Source organism: Panonychus citri, unplaced genomic scaffold, assembly GCF_014898815.1.
Source record: "Panonychus citri isolate SS breed McGregor unplaced genomic scaffold, ASM1489881v1 Contig00001, whole genome shotgun sequence".
NCBI classification, from domain to species: domain Eukaryota; kingdom Metazoa; phylum Arthropoda; class Arachnida; order Trombidiformes; family Tetranychidae; genus Panonychus; species Panonychus citri.
The window spans coordinates 576972-597090 of NW_026515406.1; the positions used below are offsets into that span (position 1 = coordinate 576972).

At 31.5% G+C, this 20119-nt stretch overlaps 7 protein-coding genes across 7 annotated transcripts; 3 read left to right on the top strand and 4 right to left on the bottom strand.

Moving 5' to 3' along the window:
* Nucleotides 1-21: 21 nt before the first annotated feature.
* On the bottom strand, nt 22-2938 carry LOC128389467 (denticleless protein homolog). The gene is made up of 4 exons (XM_053349100.1): nt 2699-2938; nt 2362-2608; nt 2148-2279; nt 22-2026 (listed from the first exon to the last, which is right to left on the bottom strand). The coding sequence occupies exons 1-4, from the start codon at nt 2822-2824 to the stop codon at nt 1083-1085; spliced, it is 1449 nt and encodes a 482-aa protein (XP_053205075.1). The 5' UTR covers nt 2825-2938; the 3' UTR covers nt 22-1082.
* Nucleotides 2939-3051: 113 nt separating this feature from the next.
* LOC128390374 (protein yippee-like 5) lies at nt 3052-4052 on the top strand. Its single transcript, XM_053350119.1, has 2 exons — nt 3052-3315; nt 3540-4052. The coding sequence occupies exons 1-2, from the start codon at nt 3155-3157 to the stop codon at nt 3742-3744; spliced, it is 366 nt and encodes a 121-aa protein (XP_053206094.1). The 5' UTR covers nt 3052-3154; the 3' UTR covers nt 3745-4052.
* Nucleotides 4039-5540, bottom strand: LOC128390096 (pseudouridylate synthase TRUB2, mitochondrial-like). The gene is made up of 3 exons (XM_053349799.1): nt 5282-5540; nt 4969-5199; nt 4039-4885 (listed from the first exon to the last, which is right to left on the bottom strand). Exons 1-3 carry the CDS (start codon nt 5397-5399, stop codon nt 4173-4175), a joined length of 1062 nt encoding a protein of 353 aa, XP_053205774.1. The 5' UTR covers nt 5400-5540; the 3' UTR covers nt 4039-4172.
* Nucleotides 5541-5571: 31 nt separating this feature from the next.
* Nucleotides 5572-7241, top strand: LOC128389755 (probable deoxyhypusine synthase). The gene is made up of 4 exons (XM_053349418.1): nt 5572-6003; nt 6082-6237; nt 6295-6813; nt 6883-7241. The coding sequence occupies exons 1-4, from the start codon at nt 5722-5724 to the stop codon at nt 7084-7086; spliced, it is 1161 nt and encodes a 386-aa protein (XP_053205393.1). The 5' UTR covers nt 5572-5721; the 3' UTR covers nt 7087-7241.
* Nucleotides 7242-7334: 93 nt separating this feature from the next.
* Nucleotides 7335-9124, top strand: LOC128389563 (beta-1,3-galactosyltransferase 6-like). Its single transcript, XM_053349207.1, has 2 exons — nt 7335-7528; nt 7839-9124. Exon 2 carries the CDS (start codon nt 7882-7884, stop codon nt 9055-9057), a length of 1176 nt encoding a protein of 391 aa, XP_053205182.1. The 5' UTR covers nt 7335-7528; nt 7839-7881; the 3' UTR covers nt 9058-9124.
* A 1375-nt stretch (nt 9125-10499) lies between these two features.
* LOC128389849 (uncharacterized) lies at nt 10500-12124 on the bottom strand. Its single transcript, XM_053349526.1, has 2 exons — nt 10913-12124; nt 10500-10843 (listed from the first exon to the last, which is right to left on the bottom strand). The coding sequence occupies exons 1-2, from the start codon at nt 11861-11863 to the stop codon at nt 10697-10699; spliced, it is 1098 nt and encodes a 365-aa protein (XP_053205501.1). The 5' UTR covers nt 11864-12124; the 3' UTR covers nt 10500-10696.
* Nucleotides 12125-12255: 131 nt separating this feature from the next.
* LOC128389379 (uncharacterized) lies at nt 12256-18941 on the bottom strand. Its single transcript, XM_053348988.1, has 2 exons — nt 18054-18941; nt 12256-16538 (listed from the first exon to the last, which is right to left on the bottom strand). The coding sequence occupies exons 1-2, from the start codon at nt 18143-18145 to the stop codon at nt 12812-12814; spliced, it is 3819 nt and encodes a 1272-aa protein (XP_053204963.1). The 5' UTR covers nt 18146-18941; the 3' UTR covers nt 12256-12811.
* Between the last annotated feature and the right edge of the window lie 1178 nt (nt 18942-20119).

A 20119-nucleotide genomic window follows, 5' to 3' on the forward strand; every position in this document is an offset into this window, starting at 1 on the left:
ATAAAAAAAAATTCTACTTACATTGGTTTTCGGAACATTCCCTCTAAGAGTAACATTTTTAGAAGCCTTTTCATTAGCTACTCTCATTCTTTGTGTATTAACCATGATTCCAAATTGTGAACAAGTAAATTACTTAAAATTACGAGATTAACCGATGGCTTATTAAATTAAAATAATCGAGTGACAATCATCAATAACAATTTAATTACAATTAACTCTTAAAGTGAAGACACGTCTTGATGTCAAGGGAATGTTTTCATTCATCGATTATCTACTCAACCCTTAGATGGAGCCACTAAATTCTCTTTCTACTTAACATATTTTCTTCTTTCGACAAATTGTCACATTTTTCTCTTTCTTTTTCTCTGTCGCTTTTCAAATCTCTCTGTAAATGTATCGAATCTAAGATCCATACTGGTTACATATCGGATCTCAATATTTCTTTTTAAAGAAAATAGATGTCGCTGTTAAGGGGAAATTACAACTGAATTAAATTTAATTGTTGTTGATTTTATATGAACTTTTGTTGTTTTGTTTTGTTTTAAGAAAATATTTTTATTTGACAATTAGAATACAAATTTTCGAAAGGAAGTTACAATGTTATTTATGTAACTTTCTCTCTTGTCTATAATTTTACAATGTTAATTGTAGATACACAATTAAAATAATTAAACACATTTACAAATTTTTAGTTTCGTTATTGATTGATTTTTGTTTTTCACACTTATTGATTGTGGTTTGATGGTACACTTAATCTGTTATTTTACTTTGATAATCCACTTGAGAGGCTAAATTTGTTTCTCTCCAAGGTAAAAGTATAATTGTTATTGCGATTGATTTATAGTTGGATTGATTGTTGTGATTAAGTTCAATTGTCCAATAATTTTCTTCAACGGGTAAATTATTAATTTCTTTCCATTTAAAATTATTTGAGATTGAAAATATGATCACCAATTGTATGATGATTGTCATTATTATTATAATATCGTCATTGATTGGATAACAGTTTGTCTAATTGCTCTTACGAGTTTTTGTCTGATAAGATGAGAAAATTTAACAATTGAAGATTTAATTTATCTCAATTATCCTTTGGGAGTATTTTCCTTGGGTAATTTTTGATAGTAATTAGTTATCGGTGTTAATGGTTCTGTTGGTTGATGTCGAGTTTTAGCAGATTTTTTCGTCTTCGGTGAATAAGATCGAGGACTTTTCCTTTTCCTTGGTTTGAGTGATTTAATTATTCTTGGAGTTGGTTGATTCTCAGCTAGAGGAGCATTTCTAGTTAGACTATCATTAAGATTATCCGAAGAAATGTTTTCTATTGAATTGTTTGGAATATTTTCAATCTCTGATTCGTTAAGTGTTGTCTCTTGATAGTCTTCGAAGGGAACTGCTCTCTCTTTAATTACCTTCTCATCAAAATAATCAAAAGACCATCTTCTTAATCGACCGGCATCAGATCCAGTAAATATACATCCAATTTCGGAGATTGTCTCAACCGAAGCGACTTCATGTTCTTCGGGTAAAATGAAAGAAGGTGAAACCACCGATCCTTTTGGTTGAGGTTTATCATTGAGCTTCCAAACACAAGCACATTTATTCATTGATCCACAGACTAGATATTCATCTTGAACTATGGATAATTTGGTATAATTATTAATTCGAGCACCTCTATAACGGCCAATCATTGTATCAAGTTGTGAAGAATAACAATAAACTATTTTATCGGAACAGGAAGCATAAAGAAGACCTTTTGACATTAGAAGGCAAGTGTAACCTTGTCTATCGGAAAAATTGGAACAACCATTGTAAGGAATCTCATGTACGGGTTGTCGTTTGTTATTTCCTTTTTTACGGGTATCCCAAAGTTTAATTAATCCATCACTTGAGCCTCCACTATACAATGAGTAATCGTTGAATAAAACTGAGGTAACTACATTTGTCGGTCGAGTTTTGTGTTTTCGCAATTTTCGCTTGACAAACTTAGAATTAACATCATGAGCAGATGGAATAGAAATCATCGCCTCTGAACAAAAATGGAGAAAAAGAAAACATTTAACATTTCAAAGATTTACGAAAGAAAAATTTAAAAAAAAAACAATGAAAAAAATGGTAACACTTTGGAAACATTTTAATACTTTACTTACTTGTTGTATCTCTAAGATCCCAAATTTTAATTTGTCCATCTCTTGACCCGCTTGCGAAAACATTGGAATCTTTAAAGTTTATGCTTCTTACTGACCCTGAATGGCTATCGGTTATGTGGGCTATCTTTTTTTCTAAACAAATAAAGAATTGATAAGAAAATTAAACAAATCGAAAAACATTAGAACAAAGAAATTAAATTTGAAATCTACTTACCAGGGAATTCAACATCTACCAGCGAAATACTTAAATCACCAGAAGCAGCTAAAAGTTGACTTGGTTCTTTGGGTCTCCATTTAATATCAAATATAGCATTTTGATGAAGCTCAAAACAAGAAATTGTATTTAAATCACTAATATCACTAAGTTTAACAAGTCCCGCTTCATTGGCGGAAGCGAGTAATTTTCCTCCATTTTGAGCCATGGAAAGAATTGGTGAGACAACACATTGTATCTCATGCTCCTAATTAAAGTGAAAGAATGAAAGAACAAATAATACAATCAATACATTAGAAAAAAAGAATAGAATAGAAAATAAATCAAATTAACTTACCTCAGTTTCTATCTCAATGGTTGCCTCATGTGAACAATGATAAGAATCAACTTTAAACTGGTAACTACATCTTTGTCCAACATTTCCACAGATTAAAGTATTTAGGTAAAAGCTGAAAACATTCATGATTCCAAAAGGTTGATCAATAATTTTAAAAGAATATAAAATTGTCACTAATTAAATAGATTAAAAACAAATTAAAATGGTTGTTAAAGAGAAGAGAAAAAATTAAAAAAAATTTAAGAGGCAAAAGTTGAAAGAGAGAAACTCAATTGGCGCCAATTCTTTCAACAAAACATTCGAAAGTAGTGCCATCTGGTGTTCGATCTTCGATGGAATATTTTGTTTACCTTTAAAAAGAAAATTGAAAACAAAAAAATTCTCTTTACATTTAAAAGGATTTTGCTTTCTAATTGTTTCAATTCTGTTAAATTTGATTATTTTTCTTTTCCAATCATGGGTCGTATTCATTTAGAACATATGGGAGGTGAAAGGTTATTCTCATGTGCTTCTTGTGACACCGTTTTGACTAATAAAAAGGAATTGGCCTCAACCCGATTTACAGGATCCACTGGACGTGCTTATCTATTTAAGAAAGCAGTTAATCTTACCTACAGGTATTTCTTTTATTCTTTTTTTTTTTTTTAATTAGATTTCAGAAGATTGATCTTCAGATAACCTCGCTGATTTGTTAGTTAATCAGTTGAAGGGTTAACTATGTGAATAGGATTAATTTTAGCTTTTTTCTATTCTCTTTTGGTTTGGTTTTCTCTTTTTCTCTTTTGCTCTCATTCTTTAATCTTTTTATTAAACCTGTTTTTCTTGTTTAATTTGTCAACAGTGAAATTCAGGAACGAGCCATGTTAACTGGAAGACATAAAGTTCGAGATATTTCCTGTAAGAATTGTGACAACAAGCTTGGATGGATTTATGAGTTTGCTAATGAAGAAGCTCAAAGATATAAAGAGGGTCAAGTTATTTTGGAAAGAGCTTTGGTCATTGAATCTGATGGATTTGAGGAGCATCCACCTCCATCTTCAGAATAATCATAATTACATATATAAATATGCAAATATTTCTATCATTTCTACTATCTCTATCATAATCACTTTAAAATAATCATTCATTCATAAATCAGTGAGTGTATTGTTAGTCTGTGAACCTTTTCATCTCTGATTAATCCATTGAGTCAACTTACAACTATTAGTCTGCTTATTTTCCCTTTAATCTACACAAACACACACACAATCATACACAAAATTAACCAAATCAAAATTGATCTGTTAATAGCATCTACATATTCTATGAAAATATTAATCTATAATTAAAACATCACAATATTTACAAAGATTAACCACATAATTGGCTATTATGGTTACTATTATAATTACTATAAATATTTAAAGATTCAGTTTTTTACAAATCATTGATATTACAATCATATAAATTTACAAGAATTTTTCGTTAGTGAGATTTAAATTCTATCGTCAGTTAAATCGCTTCGATCATCAATCCAACCATCAGCATCTTTTTCAAATTTGAATGTCATCGATTCCAAATCTTTCATTTCTTCCTCATGATTATCAGATGAATATTCATCATAATCAATGTCTAGATCGTTGGTCAAACTTTGATCAATCATTGGACGAACAAGTTTACCTTGTTTAGGATCAAAATATTCCAATAAATTGACAATATTTTCAAGATTAACATGAAAGGGAAGCAACGAATCATCAACGTTATAAGTTCCAAACCTTGTGCATCTTAAACGAGTACAAGTTGCATTAGATTTTAATCCAATTCCAATGTCGTGAATGAATCGTTTAAGATAAGTCGGCCATTCGTTGACACATTGAACTTGGATGGTGAAATAGGGTAGATCAAATTCCAAACACTTAACGGAATAAATTATTGGCATATTTTTACTTTGTTTGGGTTTCAATAAGCCTTTAGATGCCAATTCATAAGCTTCTTGTGATTTAATATCGACATTAACGGTTGTCCATATGAGTGATTGGTGATTTGCTTCAACTCTACTAAGAAATGATTCTAATCTTCCTCGAGTGATATGACCATAAGTTGACTTTTCACGAACTTCTCCTGAAGAATCAAAAGATTCCGTTGCGTATCCAAGTCTACCAGTTAACTCGTAACATCTGATTGGATTAGATTTCTTTAGTCTAAAAGCTAAAAATTATATGTATGGAAAGGAAAAAAAATCTAATATAAGTAAAGGTCTAAATGATAGAGAAAGTAAATAATATTGTTACCATTAAAACACCCAGAAGGTCCAATACCGACCGGAATAACGCCAGATGAAAACCAATCAAGATGATTTACTAGCACTAATTTAATATCTTTAATCTGATATCTTGGACCAACAACTAATGGATGATCAGCATAATTTGTGACTAAATTAACTGTTAAATTTTCTCCTTTAGAAAGTGACCCACCAATAACAACTCTAGATGCCACTGGCCTGACCTCCATTTCATTCAAGCCTACAAAAAAAACAGATGGAAAAATAGACAAAAAATGAGCAAATTAAAAAACCGAAACAAAAATTGCCAACAATTAACTTACCTTGAGCTAAATTTTTCTTAATCATTTCAGTTAAAGCAGCTTTTCCAAGATATGGAGGCTTATAAACAGAGAAAATCCCATTAAGGGCCTTAAAAGCAGTCACAGCACACGAAGTCATCCTAAATTCACCAAATTAACAATTAATTACAACCTTAATTGAGAAATATAATCAAATGAACAAATTAAATGTTCACATTTTCAAAGGAACAAAAAATAAACAATCAAACATGTTTTTCCATAAATTCGATTCTCCCCAATAGATGGAGTTAGTTTCGTTTTGGAACCAAAATCAAAATAGTGAACATGTGATGGAAGATTTAATTTTCGTATCTCTTTAAATTGTTAATCTTTTTAATTATTGTTACCATTTAAATTACATTTCTTTTTAAATTCTATTTTAGATAAGTTTGTTGAGAAGAATCTAAATTGTTGGAAATTCTATGGATCCAAAGGTATCAAAGGTTTTGGGTGATGTGAAGTGTTGTGAAAATGAAAATGATTCCTCAACGAAAGTGATTGATGAAAGTCCTTTAATTGCTCGTTCATCTGTTTTCCAAAAAACTCAATTAAAAGATGATCAAGATGATGATCTTCTTTCTCTTGAGGTGCATGGGTATGATTTTAACAAGGGAATTAATCCCGCGGAACTTTTTAATTCATTCAAAACCACTGGATTCCAAGCCACCAATGTATCCACAGCCATTGAAATAATCAATGAAATGGTAAATGTTTTTGTTTGATTTTAGTTAACTTTTCGTCTAATTGTTTTTCTTATTTTTTTACTTGTCAACTGTAATTAGCTTAAAGCAAGGAAAGAAGAATTTTCTCCCGATGATTTGGAGAGCGATTGTTTCATTCGGAAACAAAGTGGATGTTCAATTTTCCTTGGTTATACATCTAATATTGTCTCTTGTGGTCTTCGAGATGTCATTAGATTTATTGTTCAACATAAAATGGTAACTATTAACAGAGATCACCTTGCGAATGTTAATTAACTCTATTGTTATTTTCAGGTAGATTGTATTGTGACCACTGCTGGTGGAATAGAAGAAGATTTAATCAAATGTTTAGCTCCTACATTCGTTGGTGACTTTAACCTGAAAGGAAATTATCTCAGAGAAAAAGGTATCAATAGGATTGGAAATTTATTAATACCCAATGAGAATTATTGTAAATTTGAAGATTGGGTTATCCCAATTTTGGATGAAATGTTGTCAGAGCAAAAATCAGATGAGCAAAAGATTTGGACTCCATCAAAAATGATCACCCGATTAGGTGAAAAGATTAACAATGACCAATCGATATGCTATTGGTCAGCTCGTAATAAGATTCCAATTTTTTGCCCTGGACTAACTGATGGGTCACTTGGTGATATGATTTATTTTCACTCTTTCCGAAATCCTGGACTAATTGTTGACATTGCTTCTGATATAAGGCGGATCAATACGATTGCAGTTAAAGCCCAAAAATCGGGCATGTTAATCATCGGCGGAGGAATAATTAAACATCACATTTGTAACGCTAATTTAATGGTAATTATAAAGAACGAAAAAATTCTCATTTTCTTTATTCTAATGAAAAATGTTGTTCAATATTCTCAGAGAAATGGAGCCGATTATTCAGTTTTCATCAACACAGCAAATGAATTTGATGGATCCGATTCTGGAGCTCGACCAGATGAAGCTGTTTCTTGGGGTAAAATTAAATCAAACGCTAAATGTGTAAAAGTTAATTGTGATGCTTCAATTGTGCTTCCTTTAATTGTTAACGAAACATTTGCAAAAAATATTCACTCAACAGGATAAACAAACAATAGAATCACATTGAGTTTCAAATAATCATTTTCTTCATTCTCTTCTTCCGAAACTCCCTTAAACTAACCTCTCAAATGTTAATTACAGAAAAAAATTAATTTAATCATAACAATTACGAATAAAAAAAAACTATTTTGAGAACGAAATTGTTACATCAAATTTCGCGCCTTCAACTTTTCCAATGTTAATCAGCTGGAAACATTTACTTTCTTGGGTCAATCAGATTAACACAATTCACTACAAATGAACTCGAGTTAATTGTTTACTGTAATCGAATTAATTTAGTTGATTGAAACAATTATTGAAATTTACCTTCTATCATAATGTGTCCTTTAGCTCAACAGTTTATCTAATTATTGCTCATTTGCGAGCTTAGAATTAGAGAAAAAGATTGTAACTCTAAAATTGCCGCATCAACATCATCATGGAAAAAGTATCTCACATTAATCAATTGTCTTTTTTAATTAATCAATTTGTCTTAATTGTCTATTTTATTAATTAACTATGTTTTTCGAATATTTATCTTCTTCTTCTTCTGTCTCCTTATTGAACAATTTTTCACGGAGAAGATTCAACAATCATCAACAATTTTATTCTCTACTCTATGTGCATATTTTACATTTTTACCAATTCTAAAACCGAACGATATTTATTATCACTTATTTGTTAACCTCAATTGTTTCTCCAATCTAAAAAAATTCTGCCTTTTTGTCTCTCTCTCTCTCTCTCTCTCTCCTTTAAAGTTGATCATCTTCACTTCAATAATCGATAATCAAATCTAGTGTGATGCAGTTCATCGTTAAGCCAACATCTACCAGCCCATCAGTTGTGTGTAAAAAATTTTTCCGATTCCATTCAACGGTTGTATTAATTACCATTGGAGGATTAGCACTTTTTTCAACTGGATTTATGTTTGGTCTCCTTTGGAATATGGATGGATTATGTTCCTCAAGGCTTAAATCACCAACTGTCGATGATGAGGCCAATCAAGAGATAAATAACCAAGAAGCTGGTCTTTTACGTAACGATGAAAGCGAGGGTTTTGGTGGCGGTGATAATATGGGTAAAGAATTAACCGATGTTGGCCTGGCTAATGGATTAATACACTTATCATCTCACTTAACAACCTCTCAGAAGCAAGAGATTGATCTAGTAATTCTAATCATGTCTGCACCAGGATACAAAGATCGTAGAGATGCAATTAGGGAAAGTTGGATTAATCTAATTGGATCGAATCGGTCAATCAAGTATTATTTTGTTATGGGTACACAATCTGGTGGTAATTTAGTTCTAGAACATTTAAAAAAGGAGCAAGAAAAATTCAATGATATCATAATTTTCCCTCATATTCTTGATTCCTATTCAACCCTTAGTCTAAAGCTTTTGGAATCCCTCCGGTGGACATATTCTCGTTTCAATTATAAATTTATTCTAAAGGTTGATGATGATTCTTTCGTACGAATTGATAAACTTTACGATGAATTGAAAAGTAAAAAAGCCGATTCTCGAACACTCTATTGGGGATATTTTAATGGTGATGCAAATATTAAACGCCAAGGAAAATGGACTGAAGATAATTGGTTTCTATGTGACAAATATTTACCTTATGCTCTGGGCGGTGGTTATGTTATATCTCATTCATTAGTTAAATATATTGTCACCAATTCTCATCTTCTTTCACTTTATCATAATGAGGATGTTACTCTTGGTGTTTGGTTGGCACCATTAAATATAACCCGACAACATGATCCTCGTTTTGATACCGAATATAAATCACGAGGATGTTCAAACAATTTTCTCATCACCCATAAACAGGATACCAAGGAAATGAGACAAAAATATGATAATATTAAGCAACTTGGTCTCCTTTGTAAATCACAATTAATGATTCGAAAAGCTTATTTTTATAATTGGAAAGTTGCTCCAAGTTCTTGTTGTTTTCAAAATATAAGTTTATTGTGATAAACAAATTGTTAATTTCTCTCACTCTAAGTTTTTACAAAAGAAACAGTAACAATTTGATTAATCATTTGCTTATTGTTTTCTTTTGTTTTTTTTACAATTGCTTTTTGTTGAACGCGAAAAAATCAACTGATTAACTATAATTAGTTTGTTTTTTTTTTCTCTATCCTTTTAATTGTAATTTAACTTTTCTCGTGAGCAATAATTTAGGATTTCAATGTTTACCTGTCAATGGATTGACAACAATTAAGGATCTCTGGTTACAAATTTGGTTTTCTTTACTTACACAATTGGATTTATCTGGTTATTGATCAATCAAAAGCAACTAATGGTAATTGATTAGCGGAATTGGTTGAATTTTCTGGAAAACTTTTGGTACTTGGTGATGGTGGATTAAGGGACAATCGATCTCGCCAATGAGTGAAAACAGTTCGTATTCCCGAGACAACGTCGTTCCAAAGGTCACCATTGACAATTGCGTCGACTACATTAAGTACAACGGTTGGATCAAAATCGGGAAGAAAAGTGGTTCCATTTGATTGTTTGGGAATCGGATTATCGGCAGCGAAAGTTAAATCAGCTCGAGAACAATTTGGCAAATTATCACCCGAGTAAATTTGATAATCATTTGAAGTTGAGAATGATGGAGATGATGATGATTTTAAAGATGCCGATGAACAATAATTAACTAACAGAAAGTTAATCACTAGAAAAAGATAGAAACACAAACAACTTGGTTGATTGAATTGCATTTTATTAACTAATTGTTGGTGTTGTTTAGTGTTGTCCAATTGATTGTTAAATACCATCACCACATATTCATTGGTAAATTTAATCAAATGGTGAGAGAAACAAGTGAGTTCACAATCGATAACAATTAGATCACTACTACAAAAAGAAAATCAATCAAATTGATTTACTACTCTCTCAGCGTATCGAGTTCAACAAGAGTAAAACCCCGCTAAGGTTATAAAACCCACGTCATCTATTTAATTCACAATTAACTTTGATTGGTTTACAATCGTGAACAGAGTGTTAATTAACCAAGTGATTAATATACTTTTCCTAAATCATACACTAAATTATTACCTTTGCCGGGTTTTAACCGCAAACGTAAGTTAATTGTAACAGTAAAAAAAAACACCGGAAGATAAATGATTTATTCAGGTAACAGAGATTCAGTTAGGTCACTTATCACAATTAAATTGATTTTTAATATGATTATGTTATCATCATAACTGTGATAACAATTAACTTTTGATTAACATTAACAGTTAACCACACACACACACACTCACATATAAACACATAATTACAATTTATAAGGGACAATTATAATTGTATGAATATAAATTAACATTGGTTACGGTTTAATGTTTAACTTTGATTAGTACCTGATTCATTTTATTAATTGTGTTCACAATTAGAAACAAAATTAAATCAATTGAAAGTTATTATTGATATTACTTATAATATGATAGATGAAAACAATTGGTAACATTAGTTAATTGTTATTATTTGATTGACATGATCAGCTACAAAAAGTAACGCGTTTGTAATTGGTAATTGATTGAATGATTGAATTTAGATGAATGGTTAACAATCAATGGAAATGTTGATCAATTAACATTTGATCAGGTCAAAGGTTGATAATTGTTTGAGTGTAAAGGACAATGGTCATCGTAAGGGTCAATAGTGAGGCGATAAAATTAAGATTAACAACAAATAGCCCAAGGAAAGTGAAACCAATATTTTTTTGACTCATTCTCAGGAGAAATGATTGAATCTAAATTAGAGGAGAAACAAATTTAATCAATATGATTATTAATTGTTTCGGACTAATTAACTTTGTTACCTCTTCTTGATCAATATCTCGACACAATGAGATCTTATGTAAATCTTCAAGTGATTTATATGCTTGACAATTAAGTGAGACAAACAGGTAAGTCATTAAGATCATTATTACAACTTTAATCATGTAGTAAAAAAATTTACTACTAATTAGTGAACCAGATGAATCAATGAAATAACGGTGAAAAATGATCGGGTTCAGGCAGATACACTCAAAGTAAATGGAGGCCACAATGTAAACGGCAAAATTTTCAGCCGCTTGAGTGGCTCGTATATTTGAACTGTACAAACAACGAATCTGATTAAGGTGAAAATTATCTCGATTAACACTTCGACTGAAATCAATTATCTTCCGATTGATAATATCGAAATAATTTCCTAGGTTAATTGAGAGATAAATGAGAATCGATTGGATTGTGAACATTTTCATGATGTTCGCCGGGAGGAGGAAAAATCTGATCATATATGAGGTCGATTTTATGAATTGTGAATCTCTGAACGGATTAAAATCGATGCAAATTGTTGCAATTAAAGAAACGAGGACTGGAAAAGCCATTAGAAGATTAAACTTAATTATTTTCGAGTGTCCGGTTTTCGTTTGGTTAGGAAATAAATGTTCAAAATTCATGGTCTCAATTAGGTCAACACATCGGATCAACTGGTCCCATCGAAGGCCAAAGATCAAAATAGATCCTTGGAGCAGTTTATTAAATGCTCGATAAAATGTATAAATTGCCGTTCGATTGAACTGTCCAGACAAATATTCGTAAACTCGTAAACTCGAGTCGATAATATTACAAATACCAAAGACAATGAGAGTTAATTGTAAACATCGAATCAATTTTCTCGAGATCATTTTGATTGTAATTAAAACCGAATCGCACCAATTTAAACTTATCAATCGGATGGAATCACTTTCCCAACAATCAAGGAAATGATTACCATGAATTACCATGAATAAAGTTACTAATCAATTAATTGATTTGAATATTTTTCTTTCAATAATTGAATCAATTTCAAGCTGTTTCTTTTCAAATACTTTACAATCACAACAATTGCCATCATCAATCATTTGATTGATCACAATTAGATTAAATCGCTAATTTTGACCTATTCCCATTGGTCTCAATCAATGGTCAGTTTAACTTATTCAATAAATGGACAAAACTTAAAAATAGCAAAATTTAAAAGTTTAAAAACAAATTTAAATGTCATGACAATCAACTAATTGCAGTTTAATGTTAATTTGATGTTTATCTTTATTGAAGGAAAACCAGTTTCATCACACAATTAGATAAACAACTTTTTCTTTACCAGATAAATTAAATTAAATCAAATCAAATCCAGTCAATTAAATGATTAGTTTTAATCAAAAGAAATCAAATCAAATCAAGATTGAACAATAATTTCAATCTATCACAATATAAGTAATGATGATGATAATGAGATGATGAAAAGGAGGATAATCCATTTGTTAATTGTTGTCAATGGCATTGATTTTTGATATTGATTATTATTCAATCATAGTGATGATAAAATTAAGTTGATTGTTGATTCCTTAAAGTTAATTATCAAGACCTTGGGATCATCTTTGTTGTTGTTGTTGTTTAATGATGATAATTGTACTTGATATTATTATTAATAGTAAATTTGGTTTTACTAATAATTAATTTACTTATTTTTTTTTCTCTCTGATTAGTTAATTAATTGTTTTTCAGTCTTACAATTAAAAACAGGGGGAAAAATGAAAAGGTTGATTATGATGTAATTCTTGATGATTGAAATTGTATTGGTTAAATTGTTGCGATTCTCGGATTTTAGGAAAGATTTTTAAATAAATAGTTAATGGAAAAATAAATTTAAGTTGATGAAAAGTTGACTGATTAACTAAATGAGTCAACAATTAGTGTTTAATCAATCCTTTGACCCAATCGATGTAATTGGAGACTTTTGTGTAGTAACCATATTTTCCCGTTCGACCGCAGCCTTCGCCCCAGGAGACGATTCCAATTAGATACCATCGATCGGAAGAGAGTCCGACAAATGGTCCACCCGAATCGCCTTTACAGGCATCACCGATGATTTCCTGAGCATAACCTGCACAGAACATATTACCCGTGACGGCAAAGGAAGTGGCCTTACGGCAAGAATCTTGGTCAACAATTGGCATTCGTATCTCTTGAAGATAACGAGGTTGAGGTCCGTTCTCTTTTAACTGACCCCAACCGGTTACATGGCCCATTTTAATTGTCCGTTGGTTATCAGTGAAGAAAAGTCCATCGATAAGAGATCGTGAGAAACCAATACAAATTGGTTTAATGTAATCAGTGAATAAAATGTGATCTCGAACACGAACCAAGGCCAGATCGTTGTCAAAAGTTTCCGGATTATAATCGGGATGTTTAATTATATCTTGTATCTTGGTGTTGAACTCTTGCTCTTCCGTATCTTTCTGGTCAAATTTACCAAGACGGACAACAATTGTATCCAACGGCGGAGGTGGTGGACTGTACTTATTCTGGGTGAAACAATGAGCAGCCGTGGCTATCCAGCGTTCATTGAGCAGCGCTCCACCACAAAATGATTTCCGATTAACGTCCCAGAACATTACTTGCCAGGGGAAAGCGCCTTTCCTTGCATCTGCACCGCCGACAATTTTACCCGCCGAGTCGAGGAGAGGCTTTTGTTTGGAGGGCAGTGCTAAATTTGGTTTACCACAAATATCTTCAACGTTGGCACGTGCGTTTACATCAAGTCGAGCACCGGCTTGAGAGGTACAACTGGGATAATCTTCCAGCCGAACAACGCAAAAATAATGACCAGAGTCTTCTTGATTTACTCCGTTAATAACAAGATAACCATTTTTAAGCTTATCAACTCGAGAATTGTTTACCAATTTTTTACCATTCTTGGTCCAGGTAATGGTCACTTTACTGGACAGTTGACTTGGAGAGATGGCATTACATTCAAAGATGGTGAACTCTCCTTCTGATAGAACAGCGTCTCGAGGTCGTTTACGGAAGGTTATACTACACTCGGTGTTTTGTACTTTAAGCCAAGCCTCAGCGGTGGCAGAGCCATATTTACAAGAGTACCTGCCAACATCTAACTTTGAAAATTCACGAATCAACAATTTAGTCCCATTTTCAGAGACTCCGTCGGTGATTAATTGATTATCTTTGAACCATAAAATATTTTTACTATTTGGATTATTATTATTATTCTTGTGATTCTGATTGAAATTAATGTCACCCACATGATGATTATAATTGTTATTATTTTGGTCATTTGTTTCAGGTAATCGAGTTGAAGATGATGATGATGATGATGATGAGGGCTGATTAATGTGTAAAATATTTGGATGACAAGAAAGAAGATGAGATGAGCCTAAAATTATCGAAGCATTTTCAGGAACTTGAGTAAAAATTTCAATCGGTTTTGAAGGTTGAACATCAATATTTTCACCCTGAATAAACTTGTACCTTGCAAAGAAACCTTGATGTTCATGAAGAGAATCGGAAACAAATCGTAATCGTATCAATGGTCCACTCGAAAGGTATTTAAATTTGGACGATTTGTGTCCACAGAAAACTTTTGTCGGTACTTTTGTCATGGTCAAACCGTTGGCATAAAGACTAGATGATGACCCTCGAACTCCATTTGATGGCTTATTGTCACTAGATGATTCACCTTTTATCGAAGCATAATCATCATAGATTTCAAGTCGATCGAAAGTACAATTATTATCAATCTCCATGAGAAATGATTCAAAGACAATAATAATTTTCTGATCGATTCGAGGTGATTTTAAGATTAATGAACAATCCTTATTCGGTGGGTATGGTTTAGGATATTGAGGTGAGCTCAGTGTCATGGAGGATTCATCGGGAGTCCAGTCACAATTTGAAAGCGATGACCTTGACAGATCAGTTTCAACCTTGTAAGAGGCTTTGAAACCTCTTAGATTAAGTAATTGATCAGATTTAAAATGAACCAATAGATAAGGTCCTTTAGCATTAACTGTTGCCCTTGATTTAATGTTTTCATTGGCCAAAGATGAGGATGATGATGATGATTTCAATGATGAGGATGAAGATGATGGTTGTACTGATTCACTTTGATGATGATGATTGTTATTATTTGTATTTGTTGGACGAGTAATTAAAAGGTGAGTTGATGGTTGAGGTGATGATGATACTCGAGGATCAGGATTATAATCAATGGTGCGTTCAGATAGTTTATTGATTGATTTCTCATCACAAAATTTACCTAAACTTTTGGTTGGTTTCTTGGTGTAACTATCAACCTCAAAGAATTCAACAAAATCATAATTACACTGATCATCTGGTTCCAATTCAATGAAATCAAATGTCACCATTATGGTTAAATTCTCGTGTCCATCTCCGTTTAAAGAACCACCACTTCGAGATCCACTGTTGATTAAAGTTTTCGCATTGATCAATGTCCAACAATCAGTTGAATCGGGATAATTTTTCGGGAATCCGGGTGATGTTATTTCACCTGAGTTCGTTGCCTTAACCTCCAGAGTACAATCATCCATATGAGAATAAATTTCCAATTCGAAACCTCGATCTTCATTATTGGAATCGGTGTGGAAAACGATTATTAAACTTGACGAATTAATTAGAATCTCTTTGTTCTGCATAAACCCGCAGAGTTTCTTGTGACCTTTAATCTCAAGATAATCGTAGGGACAATCGACCTCATCTTGTTCAATCTCAAGATGTTTCACTCGAACTAAAATCGCTGACTCTTTATGAGTAAAATGTGACCTTACAGCGGTAATAATCCAAACGCATTCAACATTGGCGGGATATTTTTCACCCTCTGTCCACCCTGGAGAAACAATTGAAGTGGTCAGTGAGCTTAGGGTAATGTTTTCACCACAATGAATTGAGGTTGATAGAAATGGATTGATTTGCTTGGTCGACTTTGGCACACTCGATGAGGCAAAGTTACTATTGATCAATCCTGGTCGAGACTCTGATGATTCTGATGATGATGATGATGATTCACCGTTAGGACGAGATGAGGAATGAGTATTAATTACACGATGACCATTTGATTGTCCGGCTGGACTGTGCGTTGTAGTGGATTTTGTTGATGTTTGTTGAGGAGGAGGTTGTGTTGATGTACTCGGTGGTGAGGCTGGTGGACGTGTTGTCCGACTTTTTTTCACTCCTTGTGACCTTATCGGTTTATCGGGTGCTAAGGTTGATGAGGATTCTGATGGTTGATTATTTTTTCTGTCCTCATCTTCATCATCACCTCGACGAGATGAACTGATAACTTCGGCACTTGACTCTCGTTCATCTTTCTCTTTTCTTTCGGGTATCTCGTCCCTTTCATCGGCAATTTTACTATCATGGTAACTCGATGATATCACAGATCTTAAATGAGTTGCTGATGAATCTTCATCATCGAATCGTTCTGATGGCGAAGGTTGAGTTCTTGATGGACGTTTGGTTGATCCAAAGTTGGAATTAAATCTTGCTGCACTTCCGTCAATATAAGCAGCTCGATTTCGACTTTCATTAATCACACTAGAAGAAGATGATGAGGATGAAGATGAGGATGATTCGAATGAAAAGTTTCTTTCATGCGTTTGGCTATAAGAAAAAGAGAAAATCAAAATTCGAACATGAAATTAGATTAATCATATTCTCCAATCAGAAAGACCAATGACCTGAGCTCAAGTTCATTCAATTTCAAACCCTTTTCACTGATTCTAATCAGCAACGAGTTAAATGAACAGCAATTAAGGTCCGAATTGATTAATCTGATAACAATCAAATCAAAAGGAGATTTTAAAGTTACGATAAATTTGAGAATCAGGAAATATTAATCTACATGAAAAGCGGAAAAACTTTTCAATCAGAATCAAGCAATTAACTGGAAAATATTGTTACTCATTCAACAATTAACACGATTAACTGACAAAAACATCATCATCAGACTTTTCAGTTAATTAATTGAAAACAATCTTAATTTGTATTGATTAATAATCAATTTAGTTTTGAACAAGGTTAATACAAATCAAGGTTGTATTAAATTATCATTATGTTTATAATCAATTCAAACAATTTAAACTGAATTAATAACAGAACAGCAAGGATAAAGTAATACAATATTACATATGCAAGTTAATTAAGTTTAGTGAGTTAATTGTGAATTTAATTTAGTTGGTTAGGAAAACTTTGTAATAATGATAACAATTAACTATTGATAAGTTTGAGTTTGAATCAGATTTTTTTATGATTTACTTAATTATATAAGTTAGTTAGTTAGTAGTTAGCTAATTGTTGTTGATTGTTACAATCAAATTAATCTAATCTATTATGTGGAAGCAATTGAAATGATAATAATAATAGTTATAAGAAAATCTTAATGATTGACTGATTGTTTGTAATTATTTTCATTAATCAAGGACAAACAATGGAATCATCAAAATTTAATCATAATCATTAAGGTAAATTAATCAAAATCACTAATTACAAATCAACTACGTGTATTCAATTTTATCAACAATTAAATTAAAATGACAATAATAAGTTGATCATTAAATTAACTGGAAAAAAAAGAGGAAACTGAATTGAAAATAATTAAAGTTGATTGTTTTTGATTATGATTTAGAAAATGAATTGAATCAATTAAATATAAGAATTGAAAAGTAACCCAAATAATTAAACTTTAATTGATTAATAAATTAATCGGTGAAAGGAAAATGTTGATTATTGTTAAACAATAAGTCAATTTGAAATTAACCTTTACTATGAAAATTGTAATTAGGACAAAAGTCAACTTTTAATTGTGTTAATTGTTATTAATATAATTTGGTTATCGATGGAAACTGTCAATCAAATAAAATAGTGTTAACCATAGTTTAAAAAGTGAACAAGTTAATTTAAATTGATTCAAATGACTTGAAACAATTAAGAATCAATTTGATTGCTAAATTGTAGCGAAATCATAGTAAAGGTCAAATTCTGATGGTCAGTCTGAGGGGAAAAAAATCAAGGATAGAAAACAAAAGAGACGATTGACCAATACAGAGAATTGTTGAGAAATTAAGTTAATCACTGGAAGATAATTAAGGTAATCATGGAGAGAAAATTAATTCTTACCCATTGGAAATAATAATCAATTGAAGAATTGAAAAAATAATCAACCAATTGATTCCAAGTGAAACATTGAATTTACTTCTAAATGGAATCATAATTAAATACGAAACAATAGTGACGATTTAATAAGAAGATGACAACAATTAAGGTACAATAGTAATTCCATTTAGTGGATTAATAGAAAAATAAACATCAATTGTTGGATTTAATTGTAAACATCAACAGATTAAGAATAAGTAATAGAAGAAGAGGAAAAAGTGTCTAGAAGATGATGTTGGTTCTAAGGTGATGGAATTGTAATCAATCATTGAGACCAATCAACAAATCACTTCAATTAGAATGAGAGAGTTTTAAGTAGATATTGATGTTGAGAATTTAATTAGAAGAAAACAATTTAAGATGGTTAATCAATTGGAGACATTTACACAAAGATATAAACAAAGCACAAGAATAAGAACCAATGTTGATTTAGAATGTTAGAAAATGTGAATGAGAGAAAAGAAGAAGAAGAAGAGAAGAAGAGAAGAGAAAATGAAAATATTCTCTATCTTCAGAGGAGAACAGGTAAGTTATCAATGGAGAACCGGTTTCAAGGGTTTTTCATGTTCGTTTTATGGTGAGAATGATCAAAGTAATTAAGGAATCAGATGGATTTAGATTTAGATTCATGTTGAACTTTTTTTCTTAAAAAATGAAACAAGAAAAAGATGCCAACATATACCAGAGAAACTCTTGGGGAGAAACACGTTTTTCTTTATTATTATTAATGGTTAACTTTTTTTTCCATTTTAACGGTAATTCAAATGTTCATTGGGTGAACAATTGATCTAATTGTAGTTTCCATTAATGAGATTGAATGAGTTTAAATTATGAGAAAGAAAGTGAGAGAGAGGGAAAGTTTAAGAGAAATAAACTTTAATTGTTTACTGTTGATTAGTTGAAGGATTGGTTGACAATATATTCGACTAGAACAATTAGATTATTATTGATAAAAGTACACTGTGACTTTTTCGTCAGTTCAGTTTTTTAGTTAAACTTTAGAGAGATCTGTTAATTCTAATTATGTTTTTTTGAACAATTTTCAACAATTTGGATTAAGATTATGATGAAATTATTACAATAATCGGCGAAGATAATAAATGTGACTCCATCTATGTTCTGGTTTTGTAACTCTTGAGATTTTGAGGTTGTTACTTGACAACATTAGTCGAATGTGTATGGATTTACAATTGCATATATTGTGAAAAGTATTCTAATATATGTAATAATTCATTCAGAAGTGATTTTTGCGTCTTTCCTAATGCCCAATGAAAGATCTTCAAATTCGATTTCGACCATTGATCTGATTTAAGTAGTTTTTCGCAATAATGACACTGGATCAAAATGTTTATCATTCTCCTCATGTGCTCCAGTAGCTTATTGCTTCGCTCGAAGGTGTTCAATTTGTCCTGGATGCAACTCGAGCAGCCACATTCAAGAGAACCAGGTTTACTCAATATGGTTTTAACATTTTAGACCTCATATCTGCTAATAACGGAGGAGCATTCAATATCTTTCCTTCTCTAATTAAATGTAGAGAAAAAATTCTCGTCTCATCACTTTTATTTTTGAGCCGAACAGGAAAACTTTTGCAACAGAGAAAATGACAGTGTTTAATTAAGTTTACCGTAAGTTACTTATTATACAGGGCATTTCACCAAGTTTCCAACAAGTTTTTCTCGAATAACTTTTTTGTTTTTTAGTGTTGAGACTCAAGTTATGGTAGTTTGTGACCACCAAATGACCTTGAACTGTATCCTAACAGAATGACCGGAATGACCTTGATATTTCAATATGACAATTGAGTATGGCCAAACTATTAAACTTAAAATTAGAGTTGAGATTAGTTTAATTAGAATCTTTTGTTAGATGAAAACCTTTGGTAACATTTGAGAATCTGTCCAGGATTCAACAGAAGTTGCTTCTGTATTATTGAAAAGTCCTAAGATCAGTAAACATTACACCGATAAAATCTTCTTCTGAATTAGCTAATTGATCTGAAATAAAAAGAAATTATGTAAATAGGAAAT

Coding starts and splice junctions, on each gene's coding strand:
- LOC128389849 (XM_053349526.1), bottom strand. CDS start 11,863: ATGGTAATTCATGGTAATCATTTCCTTGATTGTTGGGAAAGTGATTCC. Junction 10,844..10,912: donor GAGATATTGATCAAGAAGAG/GTAACAAAGTTA, acceptor CCTCTAATTTAG/ATTCAATCATTTCTCCTGAG.
- LOC128390374 (XM_053350119.1), top strand. CDS start 3,155: ATGGGTCGTATTCATTTAGAACATATGGGAGGTGAAAGGTTATTCTCA. Junction 3,316..3,539: donor GCAGTTAATCTTACCTACAG/GTATTTCTTTTA, acceptor ATTTGTCAACAG/TGAAATTCAGGAACGAGCCA.
- LOC128389563 (XM_053349207.1), top strand. CDS start 7,882: ATGCAGTTCATCGTTAAGCCAACATCTACCAGCCCATCAGTTGTGTGT.
- LOC128389755 (XM_053349418.1), top strand. CDS start 5,722: ATGGATCCAAAGGTATCAAAGGTTTTGGGTGATGTGAAGTGTTGTGAA. Junction 6,004..6,081: donor TTGAAATAATCAATGAAATG/GTAAATGTTTTT, acceptor AACTGTAATTAG/CTTAAAGCAAGGAAAGAAGA. Junction 6,238..6,294: donor TTATTGTTCAACATAAAATG/GTAACTATTAAC, acceptor TGTTATTTTCAG/GTAGATTGTATTGTGACCAC.
- LOC128389379 (XM_053348988.1), bottom strand. CDS start 18,145: ATGATTCCATTTAGAAGTAAATTCAATGTTTCACTTGGAATCAATTGG. Junction 16,539..18,053: donor TTGATTATTATTTCCAATGG/GTAAGAATTAAT, acceptor TTTTTCTTATAG/CCAAACGCATGAAAGAAACT.
- LOC128390096 (XM_053349799.1), bottom strand. CDS start 5,399: ATGACTTCGTGTGCTGTGACTGCTTTTAAGGCCCTTAATGGGATTTTC. Junction 5,200..5,281: donor TAAGAAAAATTTAGCTCAAG/GTAAGTTAATTG, acceptor TTTTTTTTGTAG/GCTTGAATGAAATGGAGGTC. Junction 4,886..4,968: donor ACCTTCTGGGTGTTTTAATG/GTAACAATATTA, acceptor TATAATTTTTAG/CTTTTAGACTAAAGAAATCT.
- LOC128389467 (XM_053349100.1), bottom strand. CDS start 2,824: ATGAATGTTTTCAGCTTTTACCTAAATACTTTAATCTGTGGAAATGTT. Junction 2,280..2,361: donor GGTAGATGTTGAATTCCCTG/GTAAGTAGATTT, acceptor TTATTTGTTTAG/AAAAAAAGATAGCCCACATA. Junction 2,027..2,147: donor GGATCTTAGAGATACAACAA/GTAAGTAAAGTA, acceptor ATTTTTGTTCAG/AGGCGATGATTTCTATTCCA.